The sequence below is a fragment of the Monodon monoceros genome, unplaced genomic scaffold (assembly GCF_005190385.1).
Source record: "Monodon monoceros isolate NGI ecotype Baffin Bay Population unplaced genomic scaffold, NGI_Narwhal_1 Super_Scaffold_20, whole genome shotgun sequence".
Classification (NCBI taxonomy): Eukaryota; Metazoa; Chordata; class Mammalia; order Artiodactyla; family Monodontidae; genus Monodon; species Monodon monoceros.
Window position 1 is genome coordinate 66,776,207 of NW_021703777.1, and position 14,371 is coordinate 66,790,577.

Sequence of the window (14,371 nt, forward strand, 5' to 3'; positions counted from 1 at the left end):
AGGGTGTCTGGTGTCTCTTTTGCTGCTAACATTCTATGATCTTTTATTTTTTTATTTTTTTTGCGGTACGCGGGCCTCTCACTGCTGTGGCCTCTCCCGTTGCAGAGCACAGGCTCTAGACGCGCAGGCTCAGCGGCCATGGCTCACGGGCCCAGCCGCTCCGCGGCATGTGGAATCTTCCCGGACCGGGGCACGAACCCGTGTCCCCTGCATCAGCAGGCGGACTCTCAACCACTGCGCCACCAGGGAAGCCCTCTATGATCTTTTGATTCTATAACCAGCTCTAGGACAGTGTCTGGTACAGAGCAGGTGCTTAGCAAATGAATGAGAAAGCCTCCAGGGAAATGGTTGTCACAGAGAAAATAGTTGCCACAAAGTCCCCGTACTTGGTGGCGCATAAACCTCTGTCAAATACTTTTGGAAGTCATTTGCTCTGAATTTGGGGTCACATTGGTTGGTTTATTATTATTATTATTATTATTTTTTTTTTTTTTTTTTTGCGGTACGCGGGCCTCTCACTGTTGTGGCCTCTCCCGTTGCGGAGCATAGGCTCCGGAAGCGCAGGCTCAGCGGCCATGGCTCACGGGCCCAGCCGCTCCACGGCATGTGGGATCTTCCCGGACCGGGGCACGAACCCGCGTCCCCTGCATCAGCAGGCGGACTCTCAACCACTGCGCCACCAGGGAAGCCCGGTTGATTTATTTTTGAGGACTGTGGTGAACTAATTATACTGAGTTAACTAATTATCCTAGTTAGTATAATTAGTTATACTAATTATCACACAGTATAGTGATTAATATTATAAGGTCTTGAGTCAGGCTGCCTGTCTTCCTATTTCTTCTTTATCATTTCCGGCCTCTGTGGACACAGAAAGTTACTCAGTCTCTCTGGGCCTCAGTGTCCTCATCGGTAATATGGAGACAATAAGTAATAGTAACTACCTCTAGAATTGTTGGGCAGAATAATGAATCACTGGATGTCAAGCACAGAGACCAGTGTCTGGCATGCAGTAACTCTCAAAGGGCATTAGGATTTATGGTTGTGATTGTGGCTCTGATCTTATTCTCCATGCCCTCCCTCCTCCCAACACTGCTCCCACCCCTGCCCCGCCAAAGGTCATGTGATACATTGTAGAAGAGACAAATACTACAATATGCACAACGGTTTTCAAAGCAGCACCGCATGAAGCTATGTAGAAAGGAGGCCACCCAAACAGCACAAAATAAAAACTGATATTCCAAATAATGTTTCCGAGTCATCAGAAATGACTGTACCGGGCTTCCCTGGTGGCGCAGTGGTTGGGAGTCTGCCTGCCGATGCAGGGGATGCGGGTTCCTGCCCCGGTTCCGGGGGGATCCCGCGTGCCGCGGAGCGGCTGGGACCGTGAGCCATGGCCGCTGAGCCTGCGCGTCCGGAGCCTGTGCTCTGTAGCGGGAGGGGCCACAGCGGTGAGAGGCCCGCGTACCGCAAAAAAAAAAAAAACTGTACCTACCATAGTTTCTTTACTAAGACAGGGTGCAAGTAAATACTAGAAGGATTTCCACCACATTAATAAAAATAAAAGTTTACCACTCTATGCCGATGGAGGAAGCTTCAGATGTGTGGAAGGTTCACTTCTGTTTAGTGACAGTCTGATTATGCGGAATCGATCAAATTATTGAATAATCTTGAATTCCCACTATGTGTGAAGCATGTTGTAGATACCTAGTAAATGTAGAGACTGTTAAGACATGGTTTCTTGCTTCATGACACTTTTAATCTAATCAGGGAAATGGCATCTAAAAATAGAGATCATTAAATATAGTGTTTTAGAACAATATAATAGATGTCACCGAGCAAAAGAAGATTGTGTAAAAAAAAAAAGGCCCTGTGAGTAGAGAAGAGTGCAGATCACTGGTTGCCAGCTTGGTGTGGAGAGACCTGATGGAAAAGACGGGATTAGAACTGGCCTTGGACTGAGGTGATGTTTGGATATTCCAGGACAGTAGCTCTCAACTGGGGGCAGTATTACTCCTGGGGGGTGTTTTGCAATGTATGGAGACCTGTTTGATTGTCACCACTGCGGAGGTCGGAGGGGATGCTACTGGCATTTAGTGGGCAGTGGCTGGGAGTGTTGATGAATATCACACGAGGCACAGGGTAGCTCCCCGCAACAAAGAGTCCCCCAGCCCCAAATGTCAGCAGTACTGCAGTTGAGAAATCCTCCTTTGGAGCTAGAAGTCAATAGGTGAAAAAAACCCAGGAGGTCAAGAAGCCCGGGTCACTGTAATAATCTGGGCAACTGTGGGCAAACTGGTTAACCTCTTTGGTCATCTCAAAACGAGGGCATCTCGGGATGGAAACTGAGCATCCATATTTGAATCCTGAGTTGAGGCAGCATGATTATGTTTATAGACTCATAGAGACTGAGCCAATTGAATGAGGCTCGTGATAAAAGGCTTTCTGTTCCTTAGCTCTCCCCTTTCATTTAATGACAATTTTGAGGGGTAAACGTTAGTCATTGTGATGCCAGACTGAAATAGATATTAAGAAGAACTTCAGAAGTAACATTTTGTATCAAGCTCTCTTTCAGAAAAAAGGATCTGTATCTAGAAAAACACCTACCTTAGGTTACGCAAAATTATGCTTGTATTGAATGAGAAAATCACAGCAAGCAGCTTTTGCAGGTTTTGATCGTCGGCCCCAAATTACACTGACGACATCTCTTTTCAGTTCAAATAAACATTTATTCCAGTAAAAGGAGGCACTGTGATCTTTGCTATTTGCTATGTATTTCTGGGTGTGCAGTGCCTTTGGTTAAGGCTTTGTGTGTTTACTAATTACACAGACCTTAGGGAGGCAACAAGTTGTTTTCCAAATGCAGCTAGTTTTGTAGCTAACCTCTGAAAATGGCATCTAACCAAGAAAGTCATAACAGTGGAAAGTTGCATCTGTACCTGTGTGAATAATGAGGAATTTTAAAAAAATGTTTGAATCATTTTCACTTATGAAATAAGTTAATAAGTGAGCGTTAATTTACAAAATATGTCCAATGAGGTGCTTTAGTATGAATTACCGGGGATCCCAGAATAGGCCACACAGAGGGGCCACGTTGGAAATTTTTAGTGTGTTCTCAGGTTAATCAGATTCTGAAAGGAATATTTGATTTCCCAGTCCTATCATCAAAAAAATGAAGTGTACTGCTTAAAAAAATTAATTCGTATGGTTTAGAATCTGTCATCCCTCCACCCTGTCTCCTCCTTCAGGTAATGTAAGTACGTCTGCACTGATGGTCAAGGTGAGGACCCTGGTACTGCTGATTCTAGCATGCCGATTCAAAACTTCTCACAAGAGATGAAAATAAAAATCAAAAAGATCTTTTAAAACTTCCTGAGGAAATGTATATATCTTGATGCACAAATTCCCCAACCCTGGGATCTCTTTTTAGTCCTTATATTTTCCCTTATGATGGTTGTCCCAGGGGAAATGAAAAGTTAAAAGTACTTACAAAGTACTGTATGTGTATAAGTGTGAGCATATGTGTATGCACGTGTGTGTTTGTGTATGTACACATACACACACCCTCTTAATGATGGCGCTGAACAGATGATCGCTAAGGCCCATTCCATTTCTAAAATGATGTCATTCTAAGAGTATTTAAGTAACTTTTTTTTAGAAGAATGCTCTTTGAAAGAGAAGTTGATGAATCATGTCAGTAACAAGTATAATATTTTGATGTGGCTAACAGTTTCACTGATCAATGCCCAAGACTTTTTAAAATAAATTTATTTCTTTATTTATTTTTGGCTGCGTTGGGTCTTCATTGCTGCTCACGGGCTTTCTCTGGTTGCAGCGAGCAGGGGCTACTCTTCGTTGCAGTGAGCGGGCTTCTCATTGCGGTGGCTCCTCTTGTTGCAGAGCACGGGCTCTAGGCACGTGGGCTTCAGTAGTTGTGGCACGTGGGCTCAGTAGTTGGGGCTTGCGGGCTCTAGAGCGCAGGCTCAGTAGTTGTGGCACACGGGCTTAGTTTCTCCGCGGCATGTGGGATCTTCCCGGACCAGGGATCCTACCCATGTCCCCTGCATTGGCAGGCGGATTCTTAACCACTGCACCACCAGGGAAGTCCCTTTGCCCAAGACTTCTGATAATAAATTGTTATAGAGTTTGGGATGTTTATAGTAAAGAGGCAGCCATCACCAGTTGTATGAGATGCAGGCATCTGCTTGAGGAGGAACAATTAGCTGTAATTCAGGAGACTGGACTGTTGACCATTAGATTCTTGGTCTTTCTCAGCCAAGCAGACTGATCCTCACATGTGCCTCCATTTCTCACCTCTTTCCTTTGTTCTTGCTATTCCTTCTATTTGAAACCTGCTGAAGTTTTCATTCCATCCACTCTACCAAAATCCTCCTCATCTTCTGTGATCCCGCTCCAGCCTTACGAATCTATTTTTGAACTTCATTCACTTTAAATAAGGGAAAAAATAATACATTTAAGAAATCAAGTTTCTATTACATGCAGGCTTTACATGTATTTTAAACATTTTTACAGCTTTATTGAGGTATAATTTACATACTGTAAAATTAACCCATTGATTTTTAGTAAATTTATAGCATTGTGCAACCATCACCACAATCTACTTCTAGAACTCTTTCATCTCTCCCCACACTTTCCTTCTACCTATTTGCAGTCAGTCCCCACTCCCACATCTCCAGCCGTAGATTACCACTGCTCTGACATCTGTCTCTGTAAGTTTGCCTTTTCCAAGAACTTCATAAATGGGTTGCATAATACGTAGTCTTTGTATCTGGTTTCTTTCACTTAGCATAATGTTTCTGAGCTTCATCTATGCTGTCACATGTATCAGTAGTTTGATACTTTTAATTGGTGAATAGTATCCCATTGTAAGAATACACTACATTTTGCTTATCCATTTACCAGTCGTTGAGCATTTAGATTGTTTCCAGTCTTTGGCTACTATGGATAATGCTGCTGTAGACATTCACATACAAGTCTTTGTGTGGATATATGTTTCACTTCTCTTGGGTAGCTTTCTAAGTGTGGAATTCATGAATCACGTGATAAGGTTAGAGTTAAGTTTATAAGAAGCAGCCAAACTGCTTTCCAAAGTGGCATTATTATTATTTTACATCCCCACCAACTATATATGAGAGTTTCAGTTTCTTAAAATCCTTGCCAATACTTGGCATTATCTGTCTTATCTATTATAACTATTTTAGGGGATATGTAATAGTATCTTATTGTGGTTTACTTGCATTTCCTTAATGATTATATTGGGCACCTTTTCATGTGCTTATCAGCCATTCATATGTCTTTATGAAGACTTTCTATTCAAGATTTTTGCCTCTTTGTAATTGGATTGTTTGTCTTATTATTGAGTGTAAGACGTCTATATATATTCTGGATATAAGTCCTTTATCAGATAACATGCTTTGAAAATATTTTTTTTCAGTATGTGGCTTGTCTTTTCATTTTTAAATAGTATCTTTGGAAGCACAAATATGTTTAATTTTAATGGATAACCATTATTTTTTTCTTTTAGCCTTGTATTTTGTTGTTATAGTGAAGAATTCTTTGCCCTCCCCAAGGTCAGGAAGATTTTTTTCCTGTGTTTTTTCCTAGAAGCTTCATAATTTTAGCTCTTACATTGAAGTCTATAATCCATTTTGAGATAATTTTTATGTATGGTTTGAGGTAAAGGTCAGAGTTCATTTTTGTGTATTTGAAATCCAATTGTCCCAACACCATTTGTTGAAGAGTATTCTTTTCCCATTTAATTGTCTTGGAAACTTACATTAATTTATTATTTATACCTTCCCCTAAACTCTATTAAGTAATTGCTCTTATCCTAACTTCAAAAATAAGTTTACAGACTTATAAATTTTAACTAATACGCTCAAATTCCCACAGCTAAGACATGATAGAACCAGGATAGGAGTTCTGTTTTACCCAAGAACAAGACCTATCTTCTTATTAAAATTTCCTTGCATGATGTTTATTCCAACATTAAACTATAAGCTTCCTGAGGTTTTATATCACTTATTCTTATCTTGGCACCATAATCTAGGACAGTACTGTTTATTTGAGGGTCATACTGTGAAACATTCAATTGACTTAAGTGATGTGAAAGTAAGTAATGACTCTGTAATCTAAATGACTTTTTCTCTTTGTTACGTTTATGCTTACCATGGGCAAAACTAGACTTTCATTTTAAAGGAAACATTTTTTAAGAAATAACTACTCACCCTCTACTAAGTGTTCATTCTGTATGAACATGAACTTCATTAGGAACCATGGTGAGTTGAGAATGTCTTTTCTCATATTTGACTCTAAAGGAGCTTTCAGGTGTCATAAAGTGGAACTCAGATAAATACTGTCAGGAAGTGATAAAAGCATTGTCTTGGGAGCCAGAGGGTCCTAGTCATGGTTCTCCAGGAACTTGTTATGTGACCTTGAGCAAATCATTAGATCTCTCTGCACCACAGTCTCCTCACCTGTAAAAGAATAGATGTGGACCAGGTTACATTATGATTCCCCTCCCATGATATGCTCTCGTTATATAAACTGCTACTGTAACATCCTGTTCTGCTCTAATGAGCCATCGGTGTCTTCTCTTATTTTCAGATTGCAGCGAGAGTCTGTTTCACTGTCACACGGGCAAGTGCCTTAATTATAGCCTGGTATGTGATGGATATGATGACTGTGGGGATCTGAGTGATGAGCAAAACTGTGGTAAGTAGCACCATTTCCCTGAAGGTTTTCATTTAAAATTGCAGACATTTATAATCAAAAACTTGTAACTCATTGTTTGTTAATGTGATTAGTGGGTGAAATTACAAAATGATTGGTTTCTTAATTTTCCAAAAGAGGAAGTTTTTTAAATTATTAGTCTCAGTCATGTCTCATGTGTAAATGTAAGATTTCTTACAAAAAGTCATACTAAGGAAATGCTAGAGATGTGGAGTAGAAATGGGAGTTAACTTTTTTTTTTCTCTTTGAAAATGTTTGATTTCTTCTCTGGTTGGAGCCAGTGGCTCGTGTTTAGATTCTGAGCTCTTGAGCAAAACGTTGCAGACAGATATATTTTCTGTTCCTGATCCCCTTATTATGTATAACCAGAGACCCCTCCTTTATTTGATTGCCACACACTACGGGGGCAATTTCTGCAGTGGGGATATCGAAGGTTAGAAGGGTGCATCTGTTTTATGTACAGAAGCTGATCTTAACTTTTAAAGAAGGAACCTACCTCCTAGGTGCACGTTTGTACCTATAAACAGCATCTTCCCAATTCCTCACCCTCCCAGCCCCTGGTAACCAGCAGTCTACACTCTGTTTGAACAAAATCACATTTTTTTTAGATTCCACATGTTAGTGATATCACACAGTATTTGTCTTTCTTTTTCTGGCTTATCTTATTTAGCATAAACTTATACAACACTCTATGTCAATTATATCTCAATTATAAAAACAAGAATGACCCTACCTTTAAAAGAGCCAAGTTCAATTCTGAATGCCCTCTCATGAATTAAAACCAGCAAAATTCTTCTTGCTTATTTACCTTTCTGAATTTGTGATTAGCTTTTGAATTTTTTTTTAGGTAGTATATTATTGAGAGACAGAAGAACTTTCTAATAGGAGCAGAAGGGCAAGGTGAGATGAGGCAGGACACTGGGAAAATGATGTGAAATGATTATTCAGCATTAGAGAATATCAAAAGAAATGCTGGGGGAGAATCAGGAGTGGGTCAGGGGAATGCCTCGGAGGAGTGGTGAATGTCCCAAATAGCCCCATGCTGGGAAACTCAGTAGTTTCTAGAAGCACCTGTGTAGCTGCCTCTCACTGCATCCATAAGAATGTTGGAAAATGTACGTATGCGCAAAACATCCCACGGGTCACTAGATAGATATGGATTATCTTCCGGGATTGAGTAGTCTTGGGACACAAAGAATGAGACACCATTGTAATTATATACATCATAAAATGTATAGTTTGTGGCCTTAGAGATTATCTACTCCAACTCCTCCTTTTACCAATAAGATAACTGGAGAAAAGACAGTAAAAATGAGGGAGGGGGGAATTGAGTGTAGCTTGGTAGTTCAGTAGGTCAGTGGAGAGGACCAGTGTATAGTTGGCATGTGAAAGACAGTGGTCTTACCAACTCAACCTAGTTCCTCTGAAGGTAGTAGGATATCATGAGGTTTGTGCTCTTAGGATGACTTTGTTTCTATCTAATGGTAATAATCACGATGTCCTCTTAGACCATTCTCTGTCCCGGCTGCCCATCTTTAGCAGGCTGAGCATGTGCTGGCTCCGCTGGTTCCCACCCATGCATCCCAGCCATTTTGTCTTTCTTCTTTTTTTATTTTTGTGGTACGCAGGCCTCTCGCTGTTGTGGCCTCTCCCGTTGCGGAGCACAGGCTCCGGACGCGCAGGCTCAGCGGCCATGGCTCACGGACCCAGCCGTGCCGCGGCACGTGGGATCCTCCCAGACCGGGGCATGAACACGTGTCCCCTGCATTGTCAGGCAGACTCCCAACCACTGCGCCACCAGGGGGGGCCCATGTCTTTCTTCTTTTCTCTGCACCATTTCGTCCATCTTCTTCACTTAATTGCTCCCCTATATCCTTCAAGACCCGTGGTCCCTCCACAGGTCTGTTAAAGACAGTGGTGCTGTTAATGGAAATCCATGATAGTTCCTCATTATGGAATCTGTTATTCACGAATCTACACACATCTTTTAAAGGGTTGTTTATATTAAGGTTATTCCATGTCTCATATCAAAGAACCCTATAGGTTCTGCCCTCTGTGAGAGGAAACATCACTTAGTTCTCCTTTTTCCCCAGGAATATATAGTTTGGGACAGAGGTTAAATCCAGGATAAAAAGAATCATTAAAAAACCCCAAATATTTTGCATTTCTTACCCAGCAGTTCTTTCAAGTATGAGTTATATATTTAGACAGTTCAATAGAAAACCTTAGCTTAGCATCAGGCAAGATGACAGGAGGAGATACCTGCCTCCGCAGTTTACCACAGAGAGGTAAGTTGCAATTCTTAGAAACATGACAGAGTTGTCACGAATCATCAAATCAGCTATCTACATTGTGAAACCCAAATCACAGTTCTGTTTATTTGAGCCAAATCACAAAATTTTCATAAGGAAAGAAAACAGTGACTAAACACAACAAAACCCAGAACAAGCTATGGGTCCTAGAAAAGCTGGGAGCTTGTTATTCATCTGAAAAGCAGTCAGGTCTTACCCCGTAGTGATGGTGGCCGGGCGGCCACATGGTTGCCCGGGAGGTGCCAGACCCAGAGTAGAAAGGTTATTGACGGTATTGGAATAATTGGAACAGACTCTCTTCTACTGGAACTTGTTCTACTGGAACAAGCCACACAGTTCTAAGTGTTTGTCATGCTGGTTCTCTCCATCCTCCTGAGTTTTTCTTTCCTCCAGACTGCAACCCCACAGAGGAGCATCGCTGTGGAGATGGACGCTGCATTGCCATAGAGTGGGTGTGTGACGGTGACCATGACTGTGGGGATAAGTCTGACGAGGTCAATTGCTGTGAGTGCCCTGAGGGCTTTCATTTTGCTTATTTTTCTACTTCTGCCTGTTTAGTCAAATACACTCAAGGTTCACTATCTAAACAGATTCTTGCACTTTGGTCCTAGCCTATACAGATAATAATTGAGTGGTGTGATGACAATAACAGCATAGTGTAACTGACTTCCGCCTCTCTTTCTCCAAAACTCCAAGCCTGATTCGGCTGCTCTGGCCAAGTGGGTGGCAGTTTTCTTCCTCATTGTCCACAAATATCCTTTCTGGGTCTGTGACTTTGTCAAAGGGAATGTTCTTCCCAGAGACTGGGGCACTTTTCTTCTGCAAACAATATATGAGCAGTTAAGTGGGAGCCTCCAGAGGTCCTCTCAGGTACCACGTGTGGGAGAACCAGGGGAGAACTGGCAGAGATAAGAGAGCCTTCAGTGTTCATAGAGTTACACAGAGTGTGCAATAATATTGAAACTTTAGAGCCTGTCTTATTTCTGGGTGAGTATATCCGGAGAAAACTCTAACTCAAAAAGACACATGCACCCCAATGTTCATTGCAGTACTGTTTACAATAGCCAGGACATGGCAGCAACCTTAATGTCCCTCGACAGATGAATGGATAAGGAAGATGTGGCACATATATACAATGGAATATTGCTCAGCCATAAAAAAGAATAAAATAATGCCATTTGCAGCAACATGGATGGACCTAGAGATGATCATACTAAGTGAAGTAAGCTAGACAGGGAAAGGCAAATATCATATATCATATGTGGAATCTAAAAAAATGATACTAATGAACTAATTTACAAAACAGAAACAGACTCACAGACATAGAAAACAAACATGATTACCAAAGGGGAAAAGTGGGTGGGTGAGGGATAAATTAGGAGGTTGGGATTAACATATACACACGGCTACATATAAAATAGATAACCAACAAGGTCCTACTGTATAGCACAGGGAACTATACTCAATATTTTGTACTAATCTATAAGGGAAAAGAATCTGAAAAGGAATAGATACATATATATATATATATATAACTGAATCACTGTGCTGTACACCTGAAACTAACACGATATTGTAAATCAACTATCCTTCAATTAAAAAAACAAAGTCTTCAGGTAGCTATTACACTACCTGCCTAATAAAATCAAATATGGCTGATCACATTTTATTCCCTAGAAACTACAGTATACTCAGTAGGGGATAAAAAAATGATTGAATAACAGCAGCTGTTTGTTAAAAGAGAGTAATATTGATCTGAAAGCGTTAATATGGTGCATTTTATGCATGTTCAAACTAATTAAACTCTTTATTCCATCTTTTGCTGTCTAATAAAAGCAGGAACAGCTGATACATATGAGATTGACTATTTAATTTGCCTATAATTTGAGACAAAATTACAAATGTGGGTTGCATGGTTTTTATTTTGACATAAGAAAAATCACATAAATTAATTAGGAAATGCAATGCCCAGCTTTCTTCTTTCCTGAACTTGCTTGAACTGGAATAGTACCTGAGTCCTTGCTTAGTGGACATAGTGGAACAGAGTGGACTGTATTTTGATGGATCTTGGAAAAGCAAGGACTTGGTGCTCATGTATGTATTTGTGTATGTGTGTGTGTATGTATGTGTGTATGTAGACCATAAGTTGGTGAAGGCCGAGGTCATATGATACATGGGTTTCTAACGCTCTAAAAGACAATAGGGATAAAATTAAGACAACCTTCAGAAATTGGAAGGTTAATGGCCACTAGACCATCCCTTTTAAATGTCAGACATCGTAAGCAAGTTTTGAAATAAAGTGTTTATTGTGGGGTAGGTACTATGCAAGTCTTTCACATATACCACTTCATTAGTGCATTAGGTCAGGTTGGTGCAGAGTGAAATGTTGGGGCTTGGGTTAGAAAAGCTTGCCTTCACATCCTGGCCGTACCTTTTAACAGCCTTGAGACTTTGAGGCAAACACTAAACTCTCTAAGCTTCAGTTTCCTTCTTCTAAACAAGGTCGATAATATCCATTTGCAAATTTGTTCTGAGGATTTGAGATTAGACACCTAATACTCCTAGCACAGTTATTGCCATATAGTAAGCCTTTAATAAATTGTAGCTTTTATATTAGTAGTATAACTACTACCATCATTAATACTGTTTTTCACCATGCAATGATCAAGAAAAAATTTTTAGTGAGTGCTACTTAATAAGGGAAGAGAAATTCCTGAAAGGAAACTTTCCATTCCAAAGATACTTGGAATGAACAAAATGAATGATATATTCATTCATTTATGCAGAACATTCAGAAATTTAGAACACTTCATTCTTGGTGATGCCAGATAAATGGGAATCACTGATGTGATCTATAGACTGAAAGAAGTAGAGATAATTAAAATGCATGTTATTTTGGCATTTCCTAGCATGTCACAGCCAGGGTCTGGTGGAATGCAGAAGTGGCCAGTGTATCCCCAGCACTTTCCAGTGTGATGGAGACGAGGACTGTAAGGACGGAAGTGATGAGGAGAGTTGCACCAATGGTAAGTGTGTGCTTCAGCCCCGGAAACAGTCCTGACCGGTGGGCCTTTCCTTGGGAGCACAGCAAAAAGTTGGAAGTTACCTACAGCTTAAAGGATCCCCATATAAATAATGCCAGATTGCCTAATGCACTGGTCCTCACAGCTCTGGTCAGCCAGAAACCCTTGCTTATGGTAAATGTAACTCTCATGCAACTTACACTGAAAAAACATCCCTAAGGGTGGAGTAGAGGTTAAACACTTAAACAGCATGGGCAGATTCAGTTAGATGTTTTATGGGGAAACACCACAATAAAGAGAAAAATGTAGCGTATAGTATTCAATTCAATTAGATTTCAATTAGAAATAACTGGCTTCTGAAATTAAATGTAACGGCTTCCTAAAATAACCATGTACAGAGAAGCAGTTTAATGCCTCACATCTTAACTGGGGTATAATTGCTTTACAATGGTGTGTTAGTTTCTGCTTTATAACAAAGTGAATCAGCTATACATATATCCCCATATGCCCTCCCTCTTGCGTCTCCCTCCCACCCTCCCTATCCCACCCCTCTACGTGGTCACAAAACACCGAGCTGATCTCCCCATGCTATGTGGCTGCTTCCCACTAGCTATCTATTTTTACATATGATAATGTCTATATGTCCATGCCACTCTCTCACTTCATCCCAGCTTACCCTTCCCCCTCCCCGTGGCCTCAGGTCCTTTCTCTACATCTGCGTCTTTATTCCTGTCCTGACCCTAGGTTCTTCAGAACTATTTTTTTTAAATTCCATATATATGTGTTACCATACGGTATTTGTTTTTCTCTGACTTACTTCACTCTGTATGACAGTCTCTAGGTCCATCCACCTCACTACAAATAACTCAATTTCATTCCTTTTTATGGCTGAGTAATATTCCATTGTGTATATGTGCCACATCTTCTTTATCCATTCATCTGTCCATGGACACTTAGGTTGCTTCCATGACCTGGCTATTGTAAATAGAGCGTCAATGAACATTGTGGTACATGACTCTTTTTGAATTATGGTTTTCTCAGGGTATATGCCCAGTAGTGGGATTGCTGGGTCATATGGTAGTTCTATTTTTAGTTTTTTAAGGAACCTCCATACTGTTCTCCATAGTGGCTGTATCAATTTACATTCCCACCAACAGTGCAAGAGGGTTCCCTTTTCTCCACACCCTCTCCAGCGTTTATTGTTTGTAAATTTTTTGATGATGGCCATTCTGACTGATGTGAGGTGATACCTCATTGTAGTTTTGATTTGCATTTCTCTAATGATTAGTGATGTTGAGCATCCTTTCATGTGTTTGTTGGCAATCTGCATATCTTCTTTGGAGAAATGTCTATTTACATCTTCTGCCCATTTTTGGATTGGGTTGTTTGTTTTTTGATATTGAGCTGCTTGTAAATTTTTGAGGTTAATCCTTTGTCAGTTGCTTCATTTGCAAATATTTTCTCCCATTCTGAGGGTTGTCTTTTCGTCTTGTTTGTGTTTTCCTTCCAAGCAATATACTTAAATACACTTTAAAAGGAGTCTGATATTATCTGTGAAACCCCCAAAGAAAAAGTAAATCAAATAAGTTGGTTTTTGTAAGTGTGTCTATTTCTGCCAGAAAAGAAAGCTCTACACTGATTGTTTTAAGTCCCAGTTTGTGTAGAAGCATCTCTCAGTACAGGGTTGGTAATATCCTTTGGCTTAAAAATCACTACATTTGCTTATAATTGACCTTACCTCTTACCAACATAGCCTAGTTGTTAAGAATGTGGATGTTGCCGCCCAGCTGCCTGGGTTCAAACCCCAGCTCTGCCACCTCCTCCCTGGTTGACTTTAGTCCAGTAACTTAACCCTGTTACATTTCAGTTTCTGTGTCTGTAATCTCAGAATAATGATAACTACTTAATAGAGATGGCACATGGTGAGCACTCAATAAATGTAAGTTCTTATCACATGGCTGCTATGTGAAAGCAAGTCTTAGGCTGTGTATATTCCAAATCAGCTAATGAGATTGGTCACCGATAACTAAATTAGCTTTTTCATAGTGAATATTGATCATTAGGATGGCTTTAATGAAAACGCATTTCAGACCTAAAGGGAGAGCCTTTTAATCACAGATTTAGTCCATAAAAAACTAGATAACGAGTGCTTCATTTTACCAGGTTTGTTTTTTTTTTGCGGTACGCGGGCCTCTCACTGCTGTGGCTTCTCCCATTGTGGAGCACAGGCTCCGGACACGCAGGCTCAGTGGCCGTGGCTCACGGGCCCAGCCCCTCCGTGGCATG

The 14,371-nt window shown here is 40.6% G+C and overlaps 1 protein-coding gene across 1 annotated transcript in view; it reads left to right on the forward strand.

Moving 5' to 3' along the window:
* CORIN (corin, serine peptidase) overlaps positions 1 to 14,371 on the forward strand; it is a 249,374-nt gene that overhangs the window by 152,019 nt on the left and 82,984 nt on the right. Inside the window, exons 7-9 of the mRNA XM_029234750.1 lie at positions 6,625 to 6,732; positions 9,456 to 9,566; positions 11,972 to 12,088. Coding sequence (XP_029090583.1) covers positions 6,625 to 6,732; positions 9,456 to 9,566; positions 11,972 to 12,088 — 336 coding nt within the window. The remainder of the gene's footprint in view (positions 1 to 6,624; positions 6,733 to 9,455; positions 9,567 to 11,971; positions 12,089 to 14,371) is intronic.